The sequence below is a fragment of the Aquarana catesbeiana genome, linkage group LG05 (genome assembly GCF_042186555.1).
Source record: "Aquarana catesbeiana isolate 2022-GZ linkage group LG05, ASM4218655v1, whole genome shotgun sequence".
NCBI classification, from domain to species: domain Eukaryota; kingdom Metazoa; phylum Chordata; class Amphibia; order Anura; family Ranidae; genus Aquarana; species Aquarana catesbeiana.
The window spans coordinates 202,798,903-202,817,192 of NC_133328.1; the positions used below are offsets into that span (position 1 = coordinate 202,798,903).

At 39.5% G+C, this 18,290-nt stretch overlaps 1 protein-coding gene across 1 annotated transcript in view; it reads left to right on the plus strand.

Annotated features, from left to right (window-relative positions):
• VPS41 (VPS41 subunit of HOPS complex) overlaps nucleotides 1–18,290 on the plus strand; it is a gene marked incomplete in the record, with an annotated part of 438,130 nt that overhangs the window by 234,136 nt on the left and 185,704 nt on the right. The window contains 1 exon segment of the mRNA XM_073630486.1: nucleotides 8,200–8,281. Within this exon segment, the coding sequence (XP_073486587.1) occupies nucleotides 8,200–8,281 (82 nt within the window).

Genomic DNA, 18,290 nt, shown 5'->3' on the forward strand with positions numbered 1-18,290 from the left:
TCGGTCTGGCGTCAAATGTAAACAGCAATTGCACCATGCATGTGAGGTATCACCGCGAACGTCAGATCGAGGGCAGTAATTTTAGCAGTAGACCTCCTCTGTAAATCTAAAGTGGTAACCTGTAAAGGCTTTTAAAAATGTATTTAGTTTGTCGCCACTGCACGTTTGTGCGCAATTTTAAAGCATGTCATGTTTGGTATCCATGTACTCGGCCTAAGATCATTTTTATTTCATCAAACATTTGGGCAATATAGTGTGTTTTAGTGCATTAAAATTTAAAAAAGTGTTTTTTCCCCAAAAAATGCGTTTGAAAAATCGCTGCGCAAATACTGTGTGAAAAAAAAAAAATGAAACACCCACCATTTTAATCTGTAGGGCATTTGCTTTAAAAAAATATATAATGTTTGGGGGTTCAAAGTAATTTTCTTGCAAAAAAAAATTATTTTTTTATGTAATCAAAAAGTGTCAGAAAGGGCTTTGTCTTCAAGTGGTTAGAAGAGTGGGTGATGTGTGACATAAGCTTCTAAATGTTGTGCATAAAATGCCAGGACAGTTCAAACCCCCCCCCAAATGACCCCATTTTGGAAAGTAGACACCCCAAGCTATTTGCTGAGAGGCATGTCGAGTCCATGGAATATTTTATATTGTGACACAAGTTGCGGGAAAGAGACAATTTTTTATTTTTTTTATTTTTTTTTTTTTGCGCAAAGTTGTCACTAAATGATATATTGCTCAAACATGCCATGGGAATATGTGAAATTACACCCCAAAATGCATTCTGTTGCTTCTCCTGAGTACGGGGATACCACATGTGTGAGACTTTTTGGGAGCCTAGCCGCGTACAGGACCCCAAAAACCAAGCACCGCCTTCAGGCTTTCTAAGGCCGTAAATTTTTGATTTCACTCTTCACTGCCTATCACAGTTTCGGAGGCCATGGAATGCCCAGGTGGCAAAAAAACCCCCCAAATGACCCCATTTTGGAAAGTAGACACCCCAAGCTATTTGATGAGAGGTATAGTGAGTATTTTGCAGACCTCACTTTTTGTTACAAAGTTTTGAAAATTGAAAAAAGAAAAAAAAAATGTTTTTTCTCGTCTTTCTTTATTTTCAAAAACAAATGAGAGCTGCAAAATACTCACCATGCCTCTCAGCAAATAGCTTGGGGTGTCTACTTTCCAAAATGGGGTCATTTGGGGGGGGGGGGGTTTGTGCCACCTGGGCATTCCATGGCCTCCGAAACTGTGATGGGCAGTGAAGAGTGAAATCAAAAATTTACACCCTTAGAAATCCTGAAGGCGGTGATTGGTTTTCGGGGCCCCGTACGCGGCTAGGCTCCCAAAAAGTCCCACACATGTGGTATCCCCATACTCAGGAGAAGCAGCTAAATGTATTTTGGGGTGCAATTCCACATATGCCCATGGCCTGTGTGAGCAATATATCATTTAGTGACAACTTTTTGTAATTTTTTTTTTTTTTTTTTTGTCATTATTCAATCACTTGGGACAAAAAAAATGAATATTCAATGGGCTCAACATGCCTCTCAGCAATTTCCTTGGGGTGTCTACTTTCCAAAATGGGGTCATTTGTGGGGGTTTTGTACTGCCCTGCCATTTTAGCACCTCAAACGACATAGGCAGTCATAAATTAAAGGCTGTGTAAATTCCAGAAAATGTACCCTAGTTTGTAGGCGCTATAACTTTTGCGCAAACCAATAAATATACACTTATTGACATTTTTTTTTACCAAAGACATGTGGCCGAATACATTTTGGCCTAAATGTATGACTAAAATTGAGTTTATTGGATTTTTTTTAGAACAAAAAGTAGAAAATATCATTTTTTTTCAAAATTTTCGGTCTTTTTCCGTGTATAGCGCAAAAAATAAAAACGGCAGAGGTGATCAAATACCATCAAAAGAAAGCTCTATTTGTGGGAAGAAAAGGACGCAAATTTCATTTGGGTACAGCATTGCATGACCGCGCAATTAGCAGTTAAAGCGACGCAGTGCCGAATTGTAAAAAGTGCTCTGGTCAGGAAGGGGGTAAAACCTTCCGGGGCTGAAGTGGTTAAAACATGGGGTATGTAAATTTTTGATCAGGGTCATTTTGGGTAGTTTATATTGTGATTATGATTTACAGAGAGTAAACACAGTTGATTGATAATTGGCTTCAGCTAAACACTAACCATGAGTGAAAAAAGTTTTTGTTATCATTCATATTCTCTGATAAATGGCCAAGAAATCATAAATTCTGCCAAGGTATGTAAACTTATGAGCACAACTGTACTGCATATGTACTTAACAGGTAGTCCCATTATTAAAAGACTCCTACAAAGGTCATATATAAAATCCTTAACCACTTCAGCCCCGGAAGGATTTGCCTCTTTCCTGACCAGGACATTTTTTGCGATACGGCACTGCGTCGCTTTAACTGACAATTGCACGAACGTGCCACGCTGTACCCAAACAAAATTTATGTCTTTTTTTTCCCCACAAATAGAGCTTTCTTTTGGTGTTTTTTTATCACCTTTGCGGTTTTTTATTTGCGATATAAACAAAAAACAAGCGACAATTTTGAAACAAAACACAATATTTTGTAGTTTTTGCTATAATAAATATCCCAAATTTAAAAAATTTTTTTTTTCCTAAGTTTAGGCCAATATGTATTCTACATATTTTTGGTAAAAATAAGCGTATATTGATTGGTTTGCGCAGAAGTTTTATAGCGCCTACAAAATAGGGGATAGATTTGTCTTTTTTTTTTTTCTAGTAATGGCGGCGATCTGCAATTTTTTTTTTTTTTGTCAGGACTGTGACATTGCGGAGGACAGATCGGATACTTTTGACACTATTTTGGGATCATTGACATTAACAAGCGATCAGAGCTAAAAATATCCATTGATTACTGTATAAATGTCACTGGCAGGGAAGGGGTTAACAGGGGGCGATCAAGGGGTTAACTGTGTTCCCTAGGTTTGTTCTAACTGTAGGGGGGGTGGGACTGACTAGGAGAGGAGAGAGATTGGTGTTCATACTTAGTATGAACACACGATCGGTCTTATCTCTCCCCTGAGAGAACCGGGATTTGTGAACTGGTATGAGGGTGCCCGCCGGGCACACGCATTGGCTCCGGGGACACGTGGCATGTGCGCGTGCCTGCTGTGACGTCTAAAAGAAGTGACGTACAGCTACGGTGATTTGCGCAGTCGTGCCAGCCTACCACAGTATAACTGCGCCGGCTGATCGGCTAACGGTTAAAGAGGAAGAAATTATTCCACCCTTAATTAAAGGGGAACTCCACATAAATGAGGAATTCTGTTTTATTAAATAAAATTCACAAATCTGAAATAAAACAATTCATATCTATGTCCACGTTAAGGCCATGTGGTACTAGCGTCTGTAATAAATAGATCCATCAGGTTTCATTCTTAGATATTTCTCTTTTTATATTCATTCCTCTCCAGTGACTTTTTATTCATCTATGGCGAAGAAAGTGATACCTCTAGGATTTCTATCATGATAATCTCTAAAACGTCTAGACAAATTTATGTCCTTTAAAACCTTTTTTGATATTATCTATATGCTCCCCTATTCTCACAGAGGGTCGTCTAGTAGTCCTCCCTACATATTGTAATTTACAAGGACATTCAATAACCTAAGTTACATGGCTGCTATAACAGGGGATAAACTCCTGAATATTGTACTCTCTATTGGTGACGTAAGATCTCAAGCTAGTCCTCTTTCTACCCTTCCCGTGACTGATTTTACATGCCTTGCATCTCTTGCATTTAAAGAACCCTTTTTTGGTCTAAAAATGTGACCCTCTTAACTGGAGGGTTGATCACATAATGGACCAATTGGTTTCTAAGGTTGGGCACTTCCTGATACATAAATTTAGGTTTGTTGTGTAGCATTTTAAAAGAATTTTAACTCTTTTCAGCACTGGCTAATGTCTATTAACCATCATTTTCAATGTCCCTATACTGTCCGTTAAATCTAGTATGGAATGCTAGCTCATATCCATCTGCTTTCTTACATTTGCAAATATCGGCTACCAGTTGCTCCCTATTCATTTTATCTACCTTTTTTATTTCAAACATTTTTTTTATTTTGGTTTCATGAAATATCAATACAATGTCATACCCACCTTTTTTATTTTTTTTTATTCGGCAAACCCTTGTATCCCTTCTCTTCAAATCTATTTACTAGGATTTCGGCCTATGTGTTATATCCTCCTGTAGTTTTGCAATTCCACCTAATTCTCAGTAGTTGACCTTTTGGTTGTTACTTATCCATTTTGGATGGTGGAAGATTGATGTAGGAATGTACTCGTTCCTGTCTTTTTTTTCTTAAAATACTTTTATGGTACACAGTTTGTCTTATAAGAAAACAGACAGGATCTCTCTCGTTCTGGGGGGACTTCATATGATGTCCTCCCATTTTCGCCAGCGCATCACCGATCACGGTAAAGTGCCCATGATGTAGGCGCTTTACTATGTGATCAGCTGTGTCCAATCACTGCTGATCAAAGTGTAAGTAGAAAATGACGGTTATCGGCATTCCTCTCCTCTTGCTGACAGCGCATGAGAGGAGAACTGGTAAGCGAAATTCCTCAGCGGGAACATCAGGACTGCCAATCAGTGCACTGATTTAACAGTGTCCTGATGATCAGTGCAGCCCCAATAGTGCCCACCAGTGCTGCCAATCAGTACCCATCAGTAATGCCTGTCAGTGTAGTCTATCAGTGCAGCCTATCAGTGTTCGTCAGTGCAGCCTCCTTAGCGCACATCAGTGAAGGAGGAAAATTTACTTATTTACTAAATTTTATAACAGAAAAAACTTTTCTTTTTTTTTTTTTGGTCTTTTTTGTTTAGCAAAAAATGAAAAACCCAGTGGTGATTAACCACTTCCCACTGTTCATAAATGGCTGGGTGGGAGCTTCTTTGTTCTAAATGGATGCTTCCGTCGCTCAGAATGGGTGCCCGCATGCTGACACGGGACCTGTGATGGCTGTTATCTTTTGATAGAGCCCGTTACACATATTGGGATATGGGCTCTGTGAGTGGCCCTCCTGATCACGTCCAGTCACAGCCTTTACAGTGTAAACCGAGACACGTGTCTGTGTTGGCTCTCCCCGATTAGCTCAGTAATAGCTCAGTGCAGGGGGTGGGGGGTGTAGAGGGAGTGGGGGATGCTGCAGCCTATGCTGACAGCTCTCTGTATAAGGGATCATGTGGCTAGGTTCTGAAGTCTCACACGTGGTATCACCATAGGAGGAGTAGCAGAATGTGTTTTGGGGTGTAGTTGCAAGCATGCCTATGCCGTGTGTGAGAAGTAACTTGTTAATGTGACATTTTTGTGAGGAAAAAAAAAAAATGTATTTTCTTCATTTCCAAAGAATTGTGGGAAATTACAACTTCAAAAAACTTGCCATGCCTCTTACTAAATGCCTTGTGTGGTCTACTTTCCAAAAAAGGGGTCATTTGGGGGTATTTATATTGTCCTAGCATGTTGGGGCCTCAAGAAATTAGATGGCCATCAGTACATCAGGTGTGATCAATTTTCAATAATTGGCACCATAGCTTGTAGACTCTATCAAATTTTTGTCAAAATGTATGAAGAAAAATTAGTTATTTGCAAAATTATATAAGACCCACTTCACACTTAGGCGGTTTTCAGACGTTTTAGCACTAAAAATAATGCTCAAAGTGCCTAAAAACTGCCTCCCATTCATTTGAATATGTGCTTTGACACTGGGGCTCTTGCGGGGACGGTAGAAAAAGTTTGGAGTTCTGTAAATAGCGCTCCAAAAATGCCCCTGTCCATTGAGTGTTTCCAAAGCGCCTTAAAAGCGCAGCAAAACTGGTATTTTTGCCGATTTTTTTTTTTTTTTTTTTTTTTTAAGGTCCCTATTAGTAAGCACCCGACCTTGGTGTGAAACATGTAAGCTGATACCTGTAGTTCACCTTTTGTATCCGGCACTTGAGTAAAGAAATTGCATACGAGTGCAGCCATCCAGCCTTCTTTTCTTTACAGTATGCAGAATGGGTGGAGGAACTATATGCTCGATACATGACAGAACAAGGGGGGCTTTGGAGGCTTTTGTTTATTATTTTGCAAAGTCTGTTGAATTTTGTCATCCTGTCACTGGGATCCAATAAATGGTACACTTTGGAAAAGAACCAAAGATGCTGACTGAATTTGTTCTGCTAACAGGCAAGGCAGAATCTGTTTTGGCAGGGGCAACAGTCTCTTCTGCAATAAAAGTTTACCTTCTAGCAATTTATTTAAAAAAAATGACTTTCTACATATATTTAACACAATGTAACAATCCATACCTACACAGTAGCTAAATATTTTATTTAGTGTTTTAATTTACTGTGCAGCCTGTTATCCTGCGGTGTTAGTCCTTTTAGGCTATAAAGGCTCTTACCGGTTGTGTTCTGAAGTGTTTTTTTTTTTTAGATTATTAAGAGAAAGTGAGATGTGTATCTTTTGGGTAATGGTGCCTTTGCAGCCATGACAGCACTGCTGACATCTAACAATAATACTCATTCAGACCTAATAATCTCATCTTCAGTGTGTATAAGATGTACTAATGAGCTGTGCTTCTCCCAACACACTTCTGGCTGTCCAGACACAAATTGATGTAGCCACAAGGGGTATAGTAAAAGATGGTATTAGTAATTTGTTTTACAGATGGAATGCCATTTCTTCTGTTATACCTCGTATGGTCTGTTGGAATAGAGATTGGTAAATTAGGAGCAAGTTTTAAGCATTTTGGAAACATGAGCTTGAGCGAGCTTTCCTTCTCGCTGTTATTCCTTAAACATAACTTTGTCCTTACTGATAAAAGATGTAATCAGATACTCTGAAGTCAGGTTTAAATTGTTAGACTGTGCAGTCCACTTAAGAAAAGTAAATTGCCTGACTGCAGGCTATGCTGTCCTCAGCAGGAGGCTACCTATCCCATCATTAGCACAGTTTAAGGATCTTGTACTCTATGGGCAGAGAATGAGATGCTCCATGTAAAGGTCACTTCAAAGTGAACATTTATCCCAATGTGTAGGAAGAGCCTTTTTTTTTTTTTTTTTTTAAAGGCCAGTACCAAAAATACTATGCTTTTCCAAATGTGTTAATCAGCAAATACAACCATACCATGCCAGTTAAAGTGGTTCTAAAGCCTAAACCTTTGTTTTACCTTAATTCATTCACTATTTGAATATTTGTTTTGAGTATTATTATTTTAATAAGATAGTGTCTGTATAGGAATTGATGAATTGAAGGTGGTGAGTGCTGCACATATTTATTTGTTAGTATAGTTCTATGTTCAGTAAACCTTACTAACAGTACTTACGAACGTCCTGTGCTTATGTCAGCCTATCACAATTTAACTGCAGCTTAGCGTAGCCAATTAGTTGTAAACCATGCCGTAATATTTATAAAAAAAAAAAAATGCAGAGCTATTCTTTCTGTGAAGCTTCTTGTACATTTGTTCTGTGGGGGCAAAAATTTGTTAGAGCCCTTTCACACTGCCAGTCCCCGGGCGTTGGTGCTTTACCGTCGTCTTTGCGGCGCTTTTCGGGCGCTAGCAGGGCACCTTTAAACCATGCTAGAGGCCAAATAAAGGGTTAAAAGCGCTGCTGCGAGGCGCTTTGCAGGCCCTTCCCATTTTTGATGTCCTGCCAGCGCAGCACCCCAGTGTGAAAGCACTCGGGCTTTCACACTGGGATTGCAGATTGGGCTTTTTTCAGGCACTTTACAGGCGCTATTTTTAGCACTAAAGCTCCTGAAAAACACCCCAGTGTGAAAGGGGTCTTAACCTGTTTAGTCTCCACGAAAAATGCTCTTCAGCCTACATAATGAATGAGGGAAATACTGCATTAGAGCCAGGAGCTGATGATTATTGTAACATTTTTACTGTGATGATCTTGCGGCCATATTACAATATTTTCCTGATTCACTGTATGAAGAGCATTTAACCTGAAGATACAGTAGTCTAATAACTTTTTTGTTTTTGCCCCCATTCACAGAGAACAGATGTACATGCAGTTCCACAGGAAAAATAGCGCTGCAAATTTTTGTAAATACACCCCCAAGTATTTACAGGAATAACGGTGCACCTTTGCATTCTGTACTCTGTTACTAAAAGCCTAGATAATTTTGTTGTTTAATAAAGTTTTTCATTTGATTATTATTAGGAAATGTCAGAAAATACTTGGTAAAAATATGAAACTCTGGGAAGATGAGGTGTACCGCTTTAAGAGTATTGGACAGTTGAAGGTAATTGTATCTAATATTTTTTTTTTAATTATGGCATATGCTTTTTCTAAAAATGCATCTTTTTATACCACATTAATAAGTATTCATATCCCAGTGTTTGCTGTGATTGAAATGAAAAAAAGTTTCCTTTTTTTTTTTTTTTTTTAAATGTAATTTGATGCCTGGTTATTGTGACCAGTGATAATTTGGTATCTGGCAAAGCTAATATATCTGCCTGAGCAGTGATCCTTAACCTCCCTGGCGGTATGATTATTTCGGATTTTAGGTGCTGAAAGCGGTACAATTATTTTGCATGGAAATTTGGCGTTTTATATTGTAGGCCTGTAATTCTTAACAATAACGCACTTAAATCTGTCTAAACAAGAGTCTAGTAGATATCCCGGGTATGATGAAGTTTGAAACACAAAAACATAAATTATAATATAATAAATAAATATAAATAATTAAAAAAAATAATATAATAATAATAAAATAAATTTCCCCACGATTCACTATCGCTCAATTCTGCAAGTGTTCTAATTTACTATCGCTGTTTTCTAGCTGATCTAAAGCCACTTTTGACATAAAGGGACACTTTTTGGTTGTTATGGACAATCTCCAGTTTCCAGGCAGAAAGAACAGTATATATCATATAAAACTGCATACAGGGCATGGGCCAAAGCACTGAGGACAAAAGGGATGTGAAATAATTTCATACAGTACTGTAATCTGTAAGATTACAGTACTGTATGTGTTATGATTTTTACATTTTTTTTAATTTGCCGCCAGGCTCCGCCCCCGTGCGTTGCGCCGCTCGCAGGGAACGGAGCCTGGCACAGAGAGGCTTCGAAGGAGATACAGCCCACGGACACTGCGAGGGACATCGCAGGATTCTGGGGACAAGGTAAGTAAAGCTGCACCAGGATCCTGCAATGTAATCCCGAGTGTGGCTCGGGGTTACCGCTAATGGGACTGAAATTTAACCCCGAGCCACACTCGGGATTACCGTCAGGGAGGCTACCTACAGGCGACATGACCTGTTGCTCACATGTCTGGGCCCTAAACTCATGACAGTTTTGCTTTTACTAAAAGATGTACATTTTCTCTACTCTGCTTTTGACACTTGTTTAAAATGTGGATGGAGTGTTTTAGATGTATACACAGTGGGTATAGAAAAAAATATATATATCACATTGTGTTGCTTTGCAGCCTGAAATTAAGACATGCAGTTTCTTTTATCCAGTTGTATTTACTCAATGCAACTTAAAACATCCAAGTTAAAGATAGAATATCAACATGTCAGGGAAAAAAAAATCAAAAACAGAATCACTGAATTGGAAAAAAGATCACCCCCTTGTGTCAGTATTTTGATGAACCATTTTTTTCTTTAATTTATAGCCTTTAGTCTGTTGGTAGTCTACTAAATTTTCATATCTAGACTTTGCAATATTTGCCCACTCTTTGCTGAACTGCTCAAGTTCAGTTAAATTTGATGGTGGCCGTATGTGCACTGCACTCATTCCACAGATATTCAATGGGGTTTAAGTCTGGGCTCTGACTAGGCCATGCAAGGACACCTTTTTCTCCTTCAACCACTGTGTGGTCATTTTTGCTGTGTGTTTTGGGTCATTATCATGTTGGAATGTAAACCACATTCCCACTGACAACTTTCTGGCCGAGGGCAGCAGATGTTCCCCAAGAATTTGACGGTATATTGCATCATCCATTTTTCCTTCTTTCCTGACAAGTGCTCTAGTCCCTGCTGCAGAGAAACACCTCCATAACAGGATATTACCACCTCCATGCTTTGCCGTTGGAATGGTGTTATTTGAATGGTGCGCTGGACTGGATTTCTGCCAGACATATCATTTGGTGTTGAAGTTGGGTAATTAAATTTTAGTCTCATCTGACCAGAACACCCTTTTCCATGTGGCCTCGGAATCTTCAGAGTCCATTTAGGCAAAGCTCAGTCTTGACCGCATGTGGCCTTTCTTGAGAAGTTTTTTTTTTTTTTTTCTTGCAACCCTCCCATACAATACACATTTGTGGAGAATTTGTGATATTGTTGTCACATGCACACAATGACCACTCTTTGTGATCAATTCCTGCATTTGCTTCAGAGTTGCTGTAGGCCTCTGAAGTAGCTGCTCTGACTAGTTTCCTCCTGGCTCTTTCATCCACTTTGAAGAAACATCCCGATCCAGGGAGGGTCTGTGTTGTACCAAGTACCTTCCACTTCTGAATAACACACCTCACTATGATTCTAGGCATTGATAAAGCCAAGTCACTTTTAGGAGGGGGGGTTATTCTTTTTCAAACTCAGCGATTTATTTATTTTTTTTTTTTTCTGACATGTTGGTGATATATCTTTCACTTGGACATTGTAAGTTGCACTGAATAAATACAGCTGGATAAAACAAACGCTGTCTCTTCATTTCAGGCTACAAAGCAACAAAATATAATTATTTTAAAGGGGTTGTAAACCCTTGTTTTTTTTTTTTTTTTTAAATAACAAACATGTCATACTTACCTCCACTGTGCAGTTCGTTTTGCAGAGTGGCTCTTAGCCTCTGCTTCTGGGGTCCCCCGGCGGCGCTGGTGGCTCCTCCCCGCATTGAGTGTCCACGTTGAAGTACTCTCCTTGGTGGACACCCGTGCCGGCGCGTTCCCGAGTCCCGCATCTGTGTCCATTCACACAGAATGCAGAACTCGGCGCCGCATCATTGGATTTGATTGACAGCAGTGGGAGCCAATGGCTGCGCTGCTATCAATCTATCCAATCAGGACATCCAATCAGTGTGTGTGTGTGTGTGTGTATATACTGTATTTATCGGCATATAACACGCACAGGCGTATAACACGCACATTCATTTTAAGAGTGAAGTTTCAGGAAAAAAACTTAAATTTTAAATAAGAAACTTTGAAGCAAAATAAGGGTCAGTACCCATCTGCAGCCTCACCATTGCCATCAATGCAGCCTGATAATTGCCCACCTGCAGCCTCATAAGTGCCATCAATGCAGCCTTATTAGTCCACATCAATGCAACCCCACCATTGCCATCAATGCAGCAGCCTCGCCATTGCCATCTATTGACTTCCTATCACAGAGGCCGCCAAGTAAACAGGAGATTCTTACTGTATGTAATCTGACGGCACTCGTCCCCCCCCCCCCCCCCCCCCCCCCCGCCCATTGCCTCCGAGGCAGCCAAAATTGAAGTATTGGCGTATAACACGCACACGCTATTTGCACCCGATTTTCATGGTGAAAAAGTGAGTGTTATACGCCAATAAATACAGTATATATTATGTGTGTGTGTGTGTGTGTGTGTATGTATACATGTATAATATATATTATGAGTGAATGTTCTTTTTAAAATTTCGGAAAATATTTTTGTAAAGGTTTGCAAGCTTGCATTGGAAATAAAGTATAGTTTTTTTTTTTTTTTTTTTTTATATCTGTTTTTTTTTCCAGTTTAGCCAAAGTAATCAGGTAGATGGTGAATTTTCTTGAATGTCCTAGAATTCATAGTAACAAGTGGATAGGTAATTTCTGTCTAGTTAATGTCCAGATTTAAGGCTGGCCTGCAGTCATCAAAGAAGAGATATCAGTCTCTATGAATAACACATGCAGCTCATAGCGCTGAGCATCTGAAAATGAATAATTCACCTATGGAGATTAAATGTCTTTTTTCCTATTGAAGTGATAAGGCATCAGGGAGGCATGCCCCTCCAGGTCTGGTATCCATTTCATTTGCCAGTTAAAGCAGGCAGAATACATCTTCGTGGCTGCTTGTTAGCCCTTTCTTGTTTTCTCCCTTCATGTTTTTGTTTTGACTTCTGTGCATTTGTATAGCTGCCCCGGCTATCTGTCTGTAGTTTTCCCTATCCAGTCTAAAATCTGGAAGTTCATACACAGTTTGAAAGAACATTTGTTTGAACATTTATAAAATAGTTTATAGTATTTTAGGAAATTTTTCTTATTGTGTTTAGTATGTCAGAAAAGCTTTTTTTATGTTTTACTTAATCTCATACTTGAAGCATACATGTCAGAAAACAAATTCAGGTTCAAAATACTTGTGTGTTTGGTATGGTCAGTTCTATTTCTTGGACATGTCTTTTCTATTGTAATTTTTACCAGAACATGACAATTTTATGTATGAATTCTTGAGGATTTAGAAGCATTCTCCAAGATCAGGAAGGGTCTCAAGGAGATAGAGGATTTTTGGAAGGATCTTTTTTATGATTGTGGAATAATTGTAAGAATACTTGAGCAGTTTTTGAAACTCTTGAAAAAAACGGGGAAAGTAAGCTTTATACAGAATTTGATAGGTAAGGGAATGGTTAGTACTTAGATTAGGGGTAATTTGTTTTAAGCATAATCAATTAGGATGGGGGATATGTAATAGTACAGGAGGCTTCAAACGTCAGGTCAAATGTGACCCTTTGCTTGCATTTATCCAGCTCTTGGGGCACTATTCCTCCCACTGACACCAGAGATGGGGAACTAATTCTCCCACTGACACCAAAAATGGGGCACGATTCCTCCCACTGACACCAATAATGCAATTTTTTTGCTCCCATTGACCACCAAGCCTACAGCATAGTTTACTCCCACTGATGCCGGGGCACTTTCCACTCCCATTGGCCACAGTCCGGCCCCCCCTCCAGTTTGAGGGGCAGTAAACTGGCCCTTTGTTTCAAAAGTTTGGAGATCCCTGTAATAGCTGGACCTCTGTCTTGGTAGAACTGATTTTATAGGCTGATATAATTTTAGGTTCTTCAACATGTAGGCCAGGGAGGGTCAGATGAGGGTCTGTAAGCTCTAATGGGATGTTATCTTCAAACAAAGATAATTTATATTCCTTATGTTGGTGTGAAATCCATTGAATGTTGACATTTGTTTTAATGTCTCTACCGGGGGTTTGAGAAATAAATAAAATAAATAGTAATAATGGACAACCTTGGTCGGTGCCAGTGAGCAGGGAAAAACTATTAGACATTTCCTGTGTAAATTGACCTGAGCTGTCAGGGTGAGAGTACATTGCTTGTATGGCTTTCTGGAAGGACTTTTCCAGTGGGGACGGAAAGTATTCAGACCCCCTTAAATTTTTCACCTTGTTGTATTGCAGCCATTTGCTAAAACCATTTAAGTTCATTTTTTTTTTCCTCAATGTACACACAGCACCCTATATTGACAGAAAAACACAGAATTGTTGACATTTTTGCAGATTTATTAAAGAAAAACTGAAATATCACATGGTCCTAAGTATTCAGACCCTTTGCTCAGTATTTAGTAGAAGCACCCTTTTGATCTAATACAGCCATGAGTCTTTTTGGGAAAGACGCAACAAGTTTTTCACACCTGGATTTGGGGATCCTCTGCCCTTCCTCCTTGCAGATCCTCTCCAGTTCTGTCAGGTTGGATGGTAAACGTTGGTGGACAGCGATTTTTAGGTCTCTCCATAGATGCTCAATTGGGTTTAAGTCAGGGCTCTGGCTGGGCCATTCAAGAACAGTCACGGAGTTGTTGTGAAGCCACTCCTTCGTTATTTAGCTGTGTGCTTAGGGTCATTGTCTTGTTGGAAGGTAAACCTTCGGCCCAGTCTGAGGTCCTGAGCACTCTGGAGAAGGTTTTCGTCCAGGATATCCCTGTACTTGGCCGCATTCATCTTTCCCTCAATGGCAACCAGTCGTCCTGTCCCTGCAGCTGAAAAACACCCCCACAGCATGATGCTGCCACCACCATGCTTCACTGTTGGGACTGTATTGGACAGGTAATGAGCAGTGCCTGGTTTTCTCCACACATACCGCTTAGAATTAAGGCCAAAATGTTCTATCTTGGTCTCATCAGAACAGAGAATCTTATTTCTCACCATCTTGGAATCCTTCAGGTGTTTTTTTTAGCAAACTCCATGCAGGCTTTCATGTGTCTTGCACTGAGGAGAGGCTTCTGTCGGGCCACTCTGCCATAAAGCCCCAACTGGTGGAGGGCTGCAGTGATGGTTGACTTTCTACAACTTTCTCCCATCTCCCGACTGCATATCTGGGCTCAGCCACAGTGATCTTTGGGTTCTTCTTTACCTCTCTCACCAAGGCTCTTCTCCCCCGATAGCTCAGTTTGGCCGGACGGCCAGCTCTAGGAAGGGATCTGGTCGTCCCAAACGTCTTCCATTTAAGGATTATGGAGGCCGCTGTGCTCTTAGGAACCTTAAGTGCAGCAGAAATTTTTTTGTAACCTTGGCCAGATCTGTGCCTTGCCACAATTCTGTCTGAGCTCTTCAGGCAGTTCCTTTTGACCTCATGATTCTCATTTGCTCTGACATGCACTGTGACTTGTAAGGTCTTATATAGACAGGTGTGTGTCTTTCCTAATCAAGTCCAATCAGTATAATCAAACACAGCTGGACTCGAAGGTGTAGAACCATCTCAAAGATGATCAGAAGAAATAGAGAGCACCTGAGTTAAATATGTGAGTGTCACAGCAAAGGGTCTGAATACTTAGGACCATGTGATATTACAGTTTTTCTTTTTTAATAAATCTGCAAAAATGTCAACAATAATGTGTTTTTCTATCAATATGGGGTGCTGTGTGTACATTAATGAGGAAAAAAAATGAACTTAATGATTTTAGCAAATGGCTGCAATATAACGGAGTGAACAATTTAAGGGGGTCTGAATACTTTCCGTTCCCACAGTAAATTCCAGGTATTGTAAGATGTGAATCATGTATGGCCAGTCTTTTAAGCATCAATCCCTAATAACAGGGTAGAGGTGCAAGTTTTGCTCATCTAAACTAACCTCCCTGATCGTTATCAACGAGGCATGGTAAATATGAATGTCTGTCTATTGGCCAAGGTCCTTGTAAAGATCTTATAATTTAGAATAGAATAAGACTATGGGGTTAGAGTTTGCAGGATAAACCAAGTTCTTTCCAAGCTTAGTTTTTCATGGAGTCCGTGCAAGTTATGCTAAAGTTATGCTAAAGTTATGCTAAAGAAGCACTTGTAGATTTTTATCCAGCATGAACGCCATCAGGGATGGTGAAGGAGGAGTAGTTGGTAATGGTGCAGGTATGGAGTCATCTGATGCCAATTCCTCTACATATTTCAAGAAGATCATATAGGGAGAGACTGGATGGGAAAGTGCCGAAGAGGCTGACTGAGTCAGAAATCTCTCCAGCATATTGTTGTTCTTATGCTGTGGCTCCAATTAGTGTAGCTACAAGTTTTTGCTTACCAGTCTTAACCTTTGGAATGACTTTGTTACAGGCAGGTGAAACGGGCACCTCCCATGCTACAAAGAGGAATCAGAAGTGCAGAGGGAGGGAAAATGTGCCAGGGCCACAGTGGAGCTCCAGAGTTAAGTGTCCATTGTGTTTGCTGTCTCTCATGCCCTAGAAATTATTTGGAGATTTTACCAGCCTGGCTTTTTTTACACTACCTGAGAATCTGTGTAGTCAAGTTAATGGATTGATCCAATCAAAAATGATATTTCAGTTTTTAATAAGTATTGAAAGAATAAATCACTTGTAAAAAATGTACACTGATCAGCCATAACCTAATGTCCACCCACCTGATATTGAGTAGGTCACCAAAAAAAGCCCTGATGGACGCCACTGGACCTCTGAAGGTATTCTGTGGTATCTGGCATCAAGCTGTCAATAGCAGATTCTTTAAGTCCTGAAAGTTGCCAAGTTGGGCTTCCATAGATCGGACCTGTGATCTGCAGCATTTGGAGGGCAATTCAACACCTCAAACTCGCTGTGCTCAAACCATTCTTGAACCATTTTTGCAGTGTGGCAGGGCACATTATCCTGCTGAAAGAGGACAATACCATCAGGAAATACAGTTTCCATGGTCAGCAAAAATGTTTGGGTAGATGGTACGTGTCAAAGTAATGTCCACTTGAATGGCAGGACCCAGAGTTTCTCAGCAGAACATTGCCCAAAGCACACATATATTATATAGAGATAGAGATATATATATCTATATCTATAGATAGATAGATATCTATCTATCTATCTATCTATATATCTATATATAGATATATAGATATAGTGGGGCAAAAAGGTGAGAGAGGCCTGTAATTGTCATAGGTATACCTCAACGATGAGAGACAAAATGTGGAAACAAATCCAGACAATCACATTGTCTGATTTTTGAAAGAATTTATTTGCAAATTATGGTAGAAAATAAGTATTTGGTCAATATCAAAAGTTCATCTCAATACTTTGTTATATATCCTTTGTTGGCAATGACAGAGGTCAAACGTTTTCTGTAAGTCTTCACACAGTTGTCACACACTGTTGCTGGTATGTTGGCCCATTCTTCCATGTAGATCTCCTCTAGAGCAGTGATGTTTTGGGGCTGTCGCTGGGCAACACGGACTTTCAACTCCCTCCAAAGGTTTTCTATGGGGTTGAGATCTGGACACAGGCTAGGCCACTGCTGTCTCTTTATATGCCCCATAGTGGTCCCAGAATCCTTTGTTATATATGGAATCTTATTTGTAGAACAAAGATGGTATACATATTATAAAAAAATATTAATAATAAAAAGACCCTTTGAAAAATGTTAAGCTCTAAAAATTAAATAAAGTGAGACCAAAACTGTTATAAACATATGGGGCAGACCTACCTGTCAGATTACATAGTCACATTGAAAAAAGACAGTCCATCTAATTCATCCAATAGAAATGAACACACAGGAAACCTCCATGTACACAGTTCTGCACCCAGCTGTTGATTAGGAGAAAGGCACCCCCCCCCCCCATATAGAGCATGGTCCAATTACCTCCAGCAGGGGAGGCAGGTAGTCAGATATTCCCTGGATCGACATTTCCTGGTGTTATTACCTATAACAGGTACATTTGAAAAGGCATCCAGTTCTTTTTAAAACTGATAGGGAGTCTATCCCATGTTTTCACATCCCTTACTGTGAAGAAGCCTTTCCGTATGTGGAGGTTAAATTGTAGAGAGTGTCCCTTTTAACCTGTGAATGAAACGAAAGTGAATAATTCTACACCAAGTTCACTGAACCACTTTGTGTATTTTTATATTGTGATCGTATCCCCTTAATCGCCCTCTAATTGCCTCTTCTCCAGAGAGAATGAATTGAGTTTAGCTAAGCTTTCTTCATACCTGAGCTCCTCCGTGCCCCTTTTGGTTTGGTTGCCTTTTACTGTATTTTCTCCAGTTCACTGATATCCTTTTTGTAAATTGTAAACTGGTGCCCAAAACCGAACAACATATTCTAGATGAGTAAATAATGAAGAAACTCCTGCGCTGTCAGAAATACCTATGCTAAGGGGCACTGCTGCAACACCTTAATGGCTGATCCAAACAGGCAAAAGTGGTATGAATAAAGTGAGTGGTGATTACGCTGTGATAAAAAGGGGAAGGGGGGAAGAGGAAGGGGAAGGGGCTAACTCAAATGTATAGAGAGGTGAATGAAAAATGAAAAAAATTAAACAAAAGGTATAATGAACATGAGGGCTAGTATCATACTAGCACATAAATATTGTATATACTGAAACAACAGAAAAGAAATTCTCAGTGCAAAAGGGCTAGTATCATACTAGCACATATGTGGTAACTCAGCAAATACTTAATGGTGACTCCAAGTAAATAAATGGTGAACAGTCCCACCTCCTTGTAGTACAAAGTGCTCAAACAATGAGTCATCAGTTCCAAAAAAGGCAAAATGAAAAAGTTATACAAAATATAAAAGTATAATGAAATGTAATAAAGTGCAGTCTCATGGGCACTAAATCCGAATAAACTGAAGAAACAAAATTGCCTAAAACGTATAAAAAGCTATAAAATGAGTGACAAATACAGTGTGGGTACAAAAAAAATTGAACCAAATAAAAATATATAAATCAAAAGTCCATGTGCATGAGGGCTAGTATCATACTAGCACATAAAAAATATTGTAAATACTGAAACAAAAAAAAACCTCAGTGCAAAAGGGCTAGTATCATACTAGCACATATGTGATAACTCAGCAAATTCTTATTAGTGACTCCAAGT